The sequence below is a fragment of the Bombus huntii genome, unplaced genomic scaffold (genome assembly GCF_024542735.1).
Source record: "Bombus huntii isolate Logan2020A unplaced genomic scaffold, iyBomHunt1.1 ctg00000059.1, whole genome shotgun sequence".
Lineage (NCBI taxonomy): Eukaryota > Metazoa > Arthropoda > Insecta > Hymenoptera > Apidae > Bombus > Bombus huntii.
Window position 1 is genome coordinate 444,299 of NW_026099320.1, and position 13,890 is coordinate 458,188.

The window sequence follows — 13,890 nt, forward strand, 5'->3', positions numbered from 1 at the left end:
CTATTATTTTATACATTTAAGCCATTAATTTATAACATTTAAACTATTAATTTATAACATTTAAGCCATTAATTTATAACATTTAAGCTATTAATTTTCAACATCTAAGCCAATAATGTACAACATTTAAACTGTTATTTTATACATTTAAACTATTAATTTATAACATTTAAGCTATTCATTTATACCTTCTAAGCCATTAATTTATAACATTTAAGCCATTAATCTAAAACAATTACATCATTAATTCTTAACAGTTATACCAATAATTTATAACAACATTTTCCCATTAATTCAATGTAATTATGCTCTTAATTTATAACAGTTGTACCCTTAATCGGAAGTAACTCTACATTCATTGATTTTAATCAATACCATAAATTCGTAGTGAGTGAATTAAAGATTTATTTTGCTTTATTTTATTAACGAAATCTATCAAGTCTTTGAAGTGCTATTTCATTTCCATATAGCATTATATTTTAACTCTGAATACAGTATTCAATTTCCAATTTCACTATTTCGTATAAAATCTGTGGTAACACAGAGTGTCGATGTATGTAACGATATATGGTATAACGTTATAACGTATTACTTTACATGATATAACTTTATAACGTATTACGTTTTATGGTATGACGTTATAACGTATTACGTTATATGGGACGACGTTATGACGTATTACGTTTTATGATATTACGTTTTATGATATAACGTTATAACGTATCACGTTATATCTTATAACGTTATAACGTAATACGTTATATGCTATAACTTTATAACGTAATACGTTATATGGTATAACGTTATAACGTATCACGTTATATGGTATGACGTTAGAACGTATTACGTTATATGGGATGACGTTATAACGTATTACGTTATATTCAATAACGTTACAACGTCATACGTTGTATGCTATGACGTTATAACGTATAACGTTATATGCTATAACTTTATAACGTATATCGTTATATGCTATAACTTTATAACGTAATACGTTATGTGGTATGACGTTATAACGTATTACGTTATATGGTATGACGATATAACGTATTATGTTATATGGTATGACGTTATAACGTATTACGTTATATTTTATAACGTTATAACGTAATACGTTGTATGCTATGACGTTATAACGTATAACGTTATATGCTATAACTTTATAACGTAATACGTTATATGGTATGACGTTATAACGTAATACGTTATATGCTATAACTTTATAACGTAATACGTTATATGGTATAACGTTATAACGTATCACGTTATATGGTATGACGTTAGAACGTATTACGTTATATGGGACGACTTTATAACGTATTACGTTATATGGCATAACGTTATAACGTATTACGTTATATGTTATAACGTTATAACGTAATACGTTATATGGTATGACGTTATAAAGTATTACGTTATATGGGATGACGTTATATCGTAATACCTCATATGGTATGCCGTTATAACGTATTATGTTAAATGGTATGACGTTATAACGTATTACGTTATATGGTATAACGTTATAACGTATTACGTTATATGGTATGACGTTATAACGTGTTACGTTATATGGGACGATGTTATGACGTACTACGTTATATGGTATAACGTTATAACGTATCACGTTATATTTTATAACGTTATAACGTCATACGTTATATGCTATAACTTCATAACGTAATACGTTATATGGTATGACGTTATAACGTATTACGTTATATGGTATGACATTAGAACGTATTACGTTATATGGTATGACGTTATAACGTATTACGTTATATTTTATAACGTTATAACGTAATACGTTGTATGCTATGACGTTATAACGTATAACGTTATATGCTATAACTTTATAACGTAATACGTTATATGGTATGACGTTATAACGTAATACGTTATATGCTATAACTTTATAACGTAATACGTTATATGGTATAACGTTATAACGTATCACGTTATATGGTATGACGTTAGAACGTATTACGTTATATGGGACGACTTTATAACGTATTACGTTATATGGCATAACGTTATAACGTATTACGTTATATGTTATAACGTTATAACGTAATACGTTATATGGTATGACGTTATAAAGTATTACGTTATATGGGATGACGTTATATCGTAATACCTCATATGGTATGCCGTTATAACGTATTATGTTAAATGGTATGACGTTATAACGTATTACGTTATATGGTATAACGTTATAACGTATTACGTTATATGGTATGACGTTAGAACGTATTACGTTATATGGGATGACTTTATAACGTATTACGTTATATGGTATGGCGTTATAACGTATTACGTTATATGGTATGACGTTAGAACGTAATACGAAATCGCCAAGGTTGAACCTAACTATTTTAGCTTTGTTTTCGTCGAACCTGTCCTTATCGTATTTGGCGCTTGCTTCTATATTCTTTATCGCCTGCTGTCTTACATGGGAGATATTTACTTCTCTTTCTTCGATATTGTCGCGTAGGGATAAGCCGTAGGGTCTCGCTGTTTTACCGATTAGTAGTTCCAACGGGCTTGACTTAGTCACGCGGTTGGTGGTACAATTTAGGGCCAGTTGTATTTCCCCGATCGCGTCTTGCCAGTGGTTTCTATTGTTGTGTTTTTTAGCGTACTCATAATACGCTCCACCTGTCCGTTGGCCCTACTAGCTCCGGTCGCAATTAAATGGAGTTTAATGTATTTATTTTGCCAAAAGTCTCGAAATTCTTTGCCCGTAAAACATCTTCCCTGATCCGCTATTATCCGGCAGGGAGTGCCGAACAAAAATATAGCGAACTTAAGCGCTTTAATGGTGTTAACGGATTCTATCTTACGGGTATAGTGCAAGTATACGAACTTAGTAAAGGCGTCGACCAACACAATGACGTATTCCTTCGAATCGTTTTTACCGCTTAATTTGCCCGTTATGTCCATATGAACCGTATGCCAATGTATACTGGTCTTATGTATGGGGTGTAATTCGGCTTGTACTCTACCCGAACTTGCCTTTGAAACTCGACAAGCATGACAGTTCTCTACGAATTTGCGAACATACTTCGCCATTCCTTCGAACCAGTAATACTCGTACAGTTTCGCAAGCGTTTTATCCCAACCTAAGTGCATAATGGACTGGTGCACATGGTTAATAACAGACCACCTAAACCCTCTCGAAACGATGGGCAGGCAGAGAGTTCTACCTTTTCTCTGTATTTTACGATGAAGGGTGCCGGACCGTAACTCATACGTATTCGCGACGTCTTCCGCGAGCTCTTCGTTCTGTAATTTATCGACGATCTCAGAAATTTGTGGGTCGCGACGTTGTTCCGCTAGTAGCCAATCGTCGAAGATTTCGGTTAGGTTAATTTCTTTCTCTACAATTTTGCTGAACGTACTGCGATCCAAGTCTACGGGATTTCGCGAAAAGAAATCTACGTGGGCCATTCGTTTACCTTCCCGGTACATAATGTCAAAGGTAAAAGTTTGCAGGTAAGCCCACCATCTGTAAACCCTGTCGTTCAAGTGTACCTTATTACTGGATGCTTTCAGGGAGTTGCAATCGGTGACAACGAGAAATTCTCGTCCGTGTAAGTAATGACGGAAGTGCTTGACGACGTTTACAACTGCTAACGTTTCCAATTCGTAGGAATGATACCTAGACTCCGCAGGGCCAGTTCTTTTGCTGTAATATTCCACTACTCGATTTTTACCTTCGACCCTGTGCATTAAAATGGCTCCATATCCTTCCGAGCTAGCGTCCGTATGTAGTTCTATGGGGTAATTGGGGTCAAATATCATTAGCACCGGCGCGTCAGTCAGGACGGAAATTACCTTTTGTCTTATCTGTTCGTGCCTATCCGTCCAAGGTATATTCTTGTTATTCGAGGTAAGTGCATACAGGGGTTTCATTACTTGTGAAAATTTGGGAATGAAGTTTCGGAAATAAGAGGCCAAACCTATGAATTGCCTAAGTTGTGTGACGGTCGACGGTGCAGGTAAAGAACTCAAGGCTTGTATTTTACCCGGGTTTGGACGGACTTCTCCGTTACGAATTACATATCCCAAGTAGAGTACCGATGTCTTTAAAGAGGAGCATTTTGAAAAGTTAAAGGAGAATCCGGCTTTCACGAGGGTATCTAATACGGTGCTCAACCTTTCTAGGGCTTGATCTACTGAGTCGGCAATAATTAGGACGTTGTCCAAGTAAACAACAACGAACGAATACGCGAGGTCGCCTAAGGCGTTGAGAATGGCCCTCTGGAAAACGGATGGTGCATTTTTCAATCCGAACGGCATAGTCACGTACTCGTATTGCCCGTCGGGTGTAACGAACGCCGTATATTCCGTCGAATTAGGATGAATGGGAATTTGGTGGAATCCGCTGGCCATGTCCAGGCTAATGAAGTATCTCGCCTTCTGCAATCTCGCGATTTGATCCGCGATGAGGGGTAGGGAATACCGGTTCGCGACCGTATTTTTATTTAATGCCCGAAAATCTACGCACAGTCTGTCTGAGCCGTCTTTCTTCTTTACAAGTAAGATAGGGCTCGCGAACGGTGAGTTGCTCGGCCTCACGATTTTTGCTCTAATTAACTCGTCTATTCTCTCACGTACTATCCTACGCTCTTCTTCGCTAAGTCGGTAAGGACTTCTTTGCACGGTGACATTAGGATCGATTAACCGTATTTCTAACTGGCCCGTGCTTACGCGAGTACGTGGGAAGCCCGTAATGAATGAATTTTTGAATTTCTCGAGGACAGAAATTAACCGACTTTTATCGTTACCAACCACGTCAGTGTCAACCGCATTGATATTGATCTCGTTTTTGGAGGTTTTACTACAGGCATTAATAGTCTTCGTTTTACAAATATCGACACTATTTCGTGTAATAGTTACATCAAAACCCTGGCTTAAGATCTCGCGGCCAATCATGATATCATAATGCAAGTGACTATCGGCCAGAACGTGAAAGGTTATCTCCAATGTAAAACAGTTAATGCGTACCGTAGATAAGATCTGGGATGTACTCTTAACGCAGGTGTTTCCTATTCCTCGCATAACTACTATATCTGTCGTTCTCCTACCGGAGAATTTCGGAGCGACAGATTCTCTAATTAATGAGCACTCGGCTCCGGAATCGAAGTAAAATGGGAACGACTCACCCAGATGACTTAAACTACCGGCTGGGGACTCCACCACGCAGGAGTTGACTTTACGCTCATCCTTGGGGCTTGGTCTACCGTCCCGTCGTGCCGGGCAGTTAGGTGTGATATGGCCTTCCGCATGACACCTGTAGCAAACCGCCTTGGACGGTGCGGCCGGTCGGCTTCCTTCCTGGCGTCGTGCATCCCTCTGCTGTTCGTTCTGCATCCTCTTGCGGCAGTCCTTTATTCTGTGTCCGAGAGTACCACAGTAATGACACCTCGTCTGGTGGCCCGATAACTTGCGTCGCTTAGCTTCGGGTTCCGCCGGTGCATCTCTCGGCGAAAATGTCGACTCTTCTTCGTAACAAAAGGGTCGCATTTCGCTCAGAAATTGGTCCTCCGTTCTGATATCGCTCGTGAGGGCCAATCGTTTAAGACGTTGGTCGTGTGGAATTAATATGTAGAGAGTGACAGCGTTAAGTATTTCGTCTAGCGTAGAATGTTGCCACCGCGTCTGCAGGAGGGAACGGACACGGCCGGCAAACGCCCCCGTGGATTCGCCCACTCCCCGCGGTTCCCTGGATACCTTGATTAACGATGAGGACGTCGTCTCTCGGCCACCGAAATGTATAAGGAATCGTTCCTTAACGGTAGACCAAGTAACCTCTCCGTCTCCCGTCATTCGTGCCAGCCAATGTGCTGCAGAACCCTGTAGAGAGTCACTTAAGGCAGAGTATAGCGCGTCATCTCGTAGGGGGTTGTTCTTCATGGCCCTACTAACAGCCGCGCACCACGCGGCTGGGTCGGCGCCTGCGACTTCTGGGTTAAAATGTGGTAATTTGGTGGTTCCCGCATTTGGCCTTTGCATTAGCGTATGAATTAGGTTGTTCATGACAGCGACCTGCCCTTCCAGCGCTCGAAGCCGTTCTGATCCCACTTCTGATGTCGGATTGGCACTGGGAGTGGGGTTGTGAGCGTCAAAGGAATCTTCTCGAGGATTAGCCATTGATACGGTACACACAGGTGTAGTTTATTGCAATGATAGAATTAGTACAGTCTCGACAATTGATCACGGCGGTTCGGCACTCGCGACACGAGTGACGATGCTCTCGGGCTCAATAACGAATCCGCGGCCAATGGGATGACAACAGAACGTACTCACAAAGTCTAAGTCTGGTTAAAACGTGAAATAACCACTGATCGCGAAGACGTTACTCTTTTATCGATGAGATCGCGAGCGAGAATGCCTTTCCCGTCCCGATGATGCCACAGAGGAAAACTATAATGGGGTGTGTCTAAGGATACGAGATCATCGGATTCGTCGAGAAAAGCCTTCGTTCAGAAAGTAAGGGAAATTGGCGTTGCTGCTAATTGGTCAATCTCGATATGGGTGGTTAGAAAAAGATGCTAGCCGCCCTCGAGGGAAAGTTGCTAGCCGCCCTCGAGGGAAAGTTGCTAGTGGGAGACGCCGCTGGTTGAAAAATATGTCTCCCCTATCTTCCCGTAGTTGGGACAGAGACTGTTTGTCTGTTTGAAGGACTTTAGTTAACTAAACCTTAAGATTTATAACGGGCCCTCGGGCTAGCCGAACATGTACTGCGGAGACGCGTCGACATCTGGCAATCATCTTACTCGAAGAATAGGGTCTGCGTGTGGCGAGCCACGGAACAGAAACCGTTGGAATGTTTACTGTCGCGTGTCGCCACGAATATTTCTTTTAAGGAGAGCTATAGAATTACTCCATACCTTTGTTAGACAAAGCGTTCATCCCGTGACCGCGGCTACGTTCGGCGACTGACTGTCGCCTCGAGCCCAAGCTCATTATCACGACTCTCGAACAATTACAATCGGGTTGAATAACTACAATTGTTCAATTACAGCTATAGTAGATTCTAGGTTACAATGTTGCGGGATTATCCAAAATTCCAAAGGCTCTGGTGTTCTTTCATCTTCGACATATATATATGTCGGGTTTACATTAGAATTAGGGTTAGGGGCGTAAAGCGAATCTTCGTTTGGATTACACATCGTCGTTATGCAATAGAGAAGACATTGGCTAGTGCAAATACGATTACCATAGAACCGGACAAGTAACCGTGGTAATTAGATACTCGAGAAACTAATGACAATGATCCTAGGTTCAATAACGAACCCGCGGACAACGGGACGGTAGCCGTACGCACTCGCAAAGATCTAAGTCGGATTCTGTGTTAATAGTCGCTGGCGTTAATCTCTTTTTTTGTCGATGAGACCGCAAGAGAGAATGACTTTCCGACCCGGTGATACCCCAGAGGAAAACTATGACGGGGTGTGTCTAAGGACACGAGATCATCGGATTCGTCGGGGACATCCTGCGTTCGGAAAGTAAGAGAAATTGACGTTGCTGCTAATTGGCCAATCTCCATATCGGTAGTTAGAAAAGGATGCTAGCTGCCCTTGAGGGAGGGTTGCTAGTGGGAGACGTCGTTCGTGGAAAAATAGGTCTCTCCTGTCTTCCCGTAACTGGGACAAAGACTGTGTATCTGTTGAAGGATTTTAGGTAACTAGATATTAGTGTTTATGACGGTCCTCGGGCTAGCCGATCACGTACTGTGGAGACGCGTCGAAATCTGGTAAACATCCTGCCCGGAGAATAGGATCTGCGTGTGGCAAGCTACGGGACAGAAACCGTTGGAATGTTTACTGCCACGTGCCGCTACAAATCTTTCTTTTAATGAGAGCTATAGGATTACTCAATGCCTTTGTTAGATGGAGAGTTCGTCCCGTTGACCGCGGCTACGTTCGGCGACTAATTGTCGCCTTGAGCCCAAGCTCATTGTCACAAGTCTCAAACAAATACAATTGGTTAGAATGACGGCAAATCGTTTAGTTACAACTGTAGATTTTAATTACAATGTTTTTATGGATTTTCCCGAGGTTTCAGAGGGAAGGCACCGGTGTCCTCTTATCTCCGACATATATAAATTATATTTAAGAAGTTTGGGATAGTTTAAAGATGAAATAAATTGCTTTTTAAGTTTAATCTCTTACTTTCGACGAAATCAAGTTTCTCTGGAATTTGATGGGGTTTAAGATTTGATATCGGTGTCGTGGGAGTTATGTGACACTATAAGGTGGAATAAATCTAGCGAGGAGTTTAAGGTGCGGCAAAGGAGCGTGGAATGTTGCAATAGAAATTTATTGCAGTGTTAGTGCATTGGTAGATTGATCAAATTTACGTGTAGCGTGGGTAACCAATGGTAAATATTTTGCAATGAGTATAATTTCTCAGTAATCTGAAGCTTATAAAATCTATTGACAACTAATGGAAATTGTTGATTTAACAGATCAATTTTAAATTCCTCGTTAATCTAAATTTTTTTAATCCTATTTACAGCTAAACCTTACGACGAAAAATTAACGAAGTGGAATAAAAATGGCATTGTGATTCTTCTCGTCGTGTATTGGTGTCACATCAAATTTAAGAGACAGTTTTACTTGCGGATGCTGCATGTTACGTTGGTGAAGTCGACGAAAGCGTAAAATAGGAACTCGTCCGAAATACACTAACGCGGAAGGTTAAATTTAACGCAAAAGGCTGAGAAATTAGTTTAGAACTCGAAGTTTCATTGGTACGACGCTCTTGAAACGCATTCAAAGAGGTCGGCGACCTCGAAAGGGGATGAACGCAACTGTTTCGTGGGAATTTCTTATTGTGGCTTATTTGGATGAAGCTGCTTTAAAATCAGCGCTGGATTCGTCTGTATTTTGCCCGGAAATCATAAAATGTTTAGGCCAGGCGACTCCATGTACAGAAAATGTTATGTCCACTTTTTACGTCCGTAGAATTCAACTCTTTACTACTATGCACTTCTTCTCCAAAAAAATATCGCGTTTCAATATTAAAAAAGTTTCAATAATATACTATCCATTAGAAGAATGATAACCTGATAACCTTACAAATTATTAGTATTAACAAATTCTTATTGTCGTATAGAAATGCCAACTATTGCTTTGGTAAAACAAACAAAGGAATTTTACAGGTAAATTTTACAAATTACAAGTCATCTTATAACGCAAAATACGACGTGTAAAATTGTCTCAATTTATTAATAGTATTAATAAATTATTATGATAAAAGATGCAGGAATCTTAGCCTCATGAGAAATTAGAGATGAAAATGAGTGGGAAAAGATTAATCGAGGACACAATAGTATTATTCCAGGAAGTGCTAGTTCTTCCTAGATTCCGGTTACAATGTTCTTAACGCGTGGAAATTAGTCTTGACCAGGAAACATCTATAACGGCATGTATTTTCTGCCGTGATTGTAAATCTGTTTGGAACATGCGGTTTGTCCGTTAATCTAGGCGCTGTTGTTCAATTGAGTCAATATTATTTGTTGGTAGATTAGTGTGTGCAAGAGCGCTCTATCCATTATTGACCAATTCGAGCACGTATTGGTAAATTTCACACCGGCAATTACGGTGAAATCGTTCGTGGTCGCTGGAAATTGGCAGTATCGTTTGCGGTCGTGAGCTGATTGACACTGCGTGAGCGGGGAATTATGTGAAGCAGCTTTGCTTTGTCGTTTCATGCATTTAATAGGTTTACGGCGGTGGACAGAGTTTGTAAAAAATGAAGACAAGGTAGAAAAAGATTATTTTTCATTTTTTACCATTAGATTATTTTCAAAGTGATCTTTTCAGTGAAATATGATTGACAAAAAATAAGATATATAATTGAATCATTATAGAAAATAGAATAATATTTATAATAAAGAAATAAAAATCAATTATAGAATAACATATAATAATAATAATAATAATAATAATAATAATAATAATAATGTGGATAGACTTTATGTTTACTTTTATATGTATAATGATACTGTTTGATCCTTGAATTAAAGTTAAGATTAACGTTGCGATTATGATTATCCTTTGTCTGACTAAATATATTTGAAGTATCAATTACAGTAGAATTTTTGAAAGATTCTTGGCTGTTAAACAAAAAACTGGTTCCTTTATTGTTAGGGAAGTGATACATTTACACTGTACATGAGAGTGTGTGTGTAAGGGTTAGAGGGCGTCAAGGACTTAGTGGGGACAAAAGACTGTTGCCAGATGTTAGAAGAATCTAGGATAGTCGGTTGGCGACCAGCGTGCGTGCAAGACGTTCTTCAGAGAGTAATATAGATGTATAACTGTTGTGTGGGAAATATAGTCAATAATTTGTATTCCCAAATCCTCGAATTTCCTTAACATTTATATTTCGCTCAATTATCATAGAATCGTGAAACTGACTTTCACTTCAAATTTTGTCTGTTTCAGGAGTAACAAGTACCTGCAAAAATCATCCATCAGCCGGATATGTGCTGTCGGAGGGTTTTTCATTAGCATTCCCGTCTTTCTAACTGGTAAGAACCAATTCCTTCAATTCTGTCAACTTTAACCTTTTGAAAGATACTAGTACATAAGTTATACGTTTAATTTTTCTTGAATTCAGGCATGAATCTAAAAGATACTGTGAACTATCTCTGAGTGTATGAAATCAGTTTAGAAATCCAATGGAAATAAAGTTAATTTTAACGCCGAATAGTCATTATTTTTCTTAGAAAAATAAAAATGATCGTCTTTTAGGGAAGTTTTAACAGATTAATTTATAAAGAGCTGAAACAGAATATTCATGTCATGCATGAATACGGCTGGTGGATGGATCGAGATCTAATCTAAAGTTTACGTTGTGTCATGCTAGTTTACACAGCTATCATTCGCTCGATCGATCGTTAAGCTGTTGAACTCGATTCAAGACGGACATTTTGACTCTGTTCAGAAGAAAACTGCGTTTTAATAAATTTGACGGAATAGAAATTATGATAGACTACAACGTTTTTTTAATTATATCATAAAATTTATTTATTTTTTTTTTAATGTCATGTTAGAAACTTCAAATACTGTCCAAAACTTCGAACGTAATCGTTTTAGAAATTTGTAAATTACTTAACGACCAAAAATATTGAATTCTCTATTGTCTGAAGATAGATTCTCTATAATTTAAGTAATTTATTCGTCGAGAATTGATATATAAAGACTTAAATAATAAATTAATTGAAAAATAATTTGCGACTAGTATTGAAAATTTCAATGAAAAGCATATGTATATAGTTTACGCTTCGAGAATTATATGTATTGAGAATATGTATTTGCGCTGATTCTTTGTCCCGCTTGTTATGGCATACGTGTTATAATAATCCTTTAACAATGCTTTCAGGTATGATATTGTATACATTCATCCAGTTTCATTCGACGCCGGTGTCACGTAAAATGGATACTTGGGTTGCGAGAGAAAAGAAAGCTGAGTCGCAGCCCAACTATTAATTCTCTTTTATCGAACTTTATTATGACTTTGGCACTTACAGTAGAATAATGTTGAACAGAGAAAGGGGTGTTGTACAAGAACAGTAACTAGAACGAGAACTCCCCGGGCTGGATGAAGTCTCGGCTTATATACACCCTGGCTTGGGGATGTTGGGGGGTTTGGTGTGGATTCCAAGGAGTCCGAAAGTCGGGGTTGGGGCCTTATCTCTGATGGGGACTAAGATGCGTTGCGGCGTTGGCGTCCGACAGTCGGGAGTCGATGTCTTTTCTCTGAGAGGTAATTGGTGTCACACCGGCAGTCGTTACGTCGGTTTTCATAGGCCTTGGCATCGTGTTTTGTGAATGCGCAATGGTCCATAACGTCTTCGTGTGGCAGAGGGTAAGAACATATCGCTATTAAAAAAGAAAACGAACACGTTCAAACACGTCTAAATCATCTTTTATGTGTATTTTACCCGGAAATCATTTTATCGTGAAATTTTGTTTTTCAGAGTTACCATAATTTATCTGGTAAAAATTTTTCTGAAATCAATTGCAAGCTTTTAGGAAACCAGGATTTTTCACATTTTTAAGAAGCGTTATAATTATATTGCTGATCTTTATTTTATTCGTGCGAAATTGAAAAGTACGCAAATGGCGCAAAATGCATAAAATGCGCTAAAATATACGTATATAAGAAAACAAATCTCGATTAAAATTTTATTTCCTTGATTATGTTCGTAAAACTACAAACTTGTATAAAAATACGCATTCTAGTTATAAGTGTTAAAACATTCGATCTAGTCCTTATCACATTCATGAAAACCTCCATTTAACCATTCGTTGTATCAACGAACATTCATATGCAAAACTTACCACCTACCACATCCTCCGCGTATTAATATAATCCCCTTTTATAAATTATACACTTTAGAGTGGACTGGTTGGGTCAGAGTGATATAAGCTTACAAGTTCTCGAGGAGTTCTACCGAAGTTACATTTACGTTTGCATAATTTCACCGAAAAAGATACTCTGTAGAATGACAGGTTCGTTTGTTTATGTGATCCGCGATCGCAACTATTTCAAGGGGATTTTATAAATAACCATACACACGATATTCAGTGTATTTTCGTATTCTCGTTTATTTTCGGGAGATTTGTAAAACTGTTGAACAAAATAATTGAGTAACGATTATATTTGCTGAGAAAAAGTCTTTTTCTCTGTACCCCTCCTTCTACTTCAAGCATGTAGTATTGACAATAAGATTGACAATGGCTGAAAGTAATCCAAAAGAGTTTTCACCATGGTTATCGGTAACGAAAAAGATTTGAATCATCTTTAATACTTATTCGTAACTAGAATCATTTCAACTAAAATGTAAATTCTTATATTATAACTTTTTTAATTTGTTATGGCCCCTGACTACAACCTAACCTATCATTCTTATTTCGTAGGAGAAGACGAATGCCGTGAAGGCGTTAGCGCGCGAACAGTGCGAAGCGGCGGTACAGCTGCAGCGTCAGCAGCAGCTGCAACAGCACCAGAACCAGCACCAGCTACAACAGCAACAACAACTACGTGGCCCGTTAACCATCCACCATGCTGGCTGCCCAACGAAAGTCGGGCCCGTGACGAACCAACTAAATACCAGCCACGCAACGCACGGCCGAGCTGCACAGTACCAACACTATCATCACCATCATCATCATCGACACGTGTCAATGTCTCCACCGCTCTTGTTGCTCTCATCGCCAGCTCCGATCGCGGCGACGCACAATCATCTGAACGTGAGCGGACACAGAAACGTGGTTACGCCACCGGATACACCAGCAGATAGATCGCCACCGAGTCCTGGAAATAAGCTAAATAGATCGCAGCATTTGCCACGGGAAGCAACCGGCCTGGTCCTGGTCTTCCGGCTGCCACATTGGATCTAAGTAGCGCAGCAACCACCAATAGTCCGCATGAATTGTCCACGTTAGTTTAGAAATTTGGTCCGAACATTATATCTTCACATAGGATTGGAGATTAATAGTTGATAGTTAATTTACACATCGATCTTTTTATTTGTAAATTGGGTCGTGGTTTAGAGTTGGTTTGTAAAAATTCGGTCCTAATTGTTAAATGATGAATATTGATTAAGAATAATAGGCATTGATGTACCAATCTTTACTTGAGCACACGCATTGGAGATTTCACTTTTATTCAGTGAAACAGCAACTTCATTACTCGCTTATTCAATACGGCAATTGCATATATTTCATGGACATTTTAACAATGTTTTGAATAATTTCTAACGGTACAATTGTGATGAAGTGAAAAAAATCGTGATAAGAAACAGAGAGAAAAGTTGCTCGTTAATGAATATTGACCAGAAATAAAGTAATTTCTAAAGAATATCCC

The 13,890-nt window shown here is 38.9% G+C and overlaps 1 protein-coding gene and 1 long non-coding RNA gene across 2 annotated transcripts; both read left to right on the forward strand.

Annotated features, from left to right (window-relative positions):
* Positions 1 to 9,083: 9,083 nt before the first annotated feature.
* Positions 9,084 to 11,507, forward strand: LOC126875893 (uncharacterized). Its single transcript, XR_007693750.1, has 3 exons — positions 9,084 to 9,776; positions 10,461 to 10,546; positions 11,401 to 11,507. It is a non-coding gene; the product is annotated as an uncharacterized LOC126875893 (long non-coding RNA).
* A 1,134-nt stretch (positions 11,508 to 12,641) lies between these two features.
* On the forward strand, positions 12,642 to 13,424 carry LOC126875847 (protein odd-skipped-like). Its single transcript, XM_050638746.1, has 2 exons — positions 12,642 to 12,800; positions 12,942 to 13,424. The coding sequence occupies exons 1-2, from the start codon at positions 12,759 to 12,761 to the stop codon at positions 13,422 to 13,424; spliced, it is 525 nt and encodes a 174-aa protein (XP_050494703.1). The 5' UTR covers positions 12,642 to 12,758.
* The last annotated feature ends 466 nt before the right edge of the window (positions 13,425 to 13,890 follow it).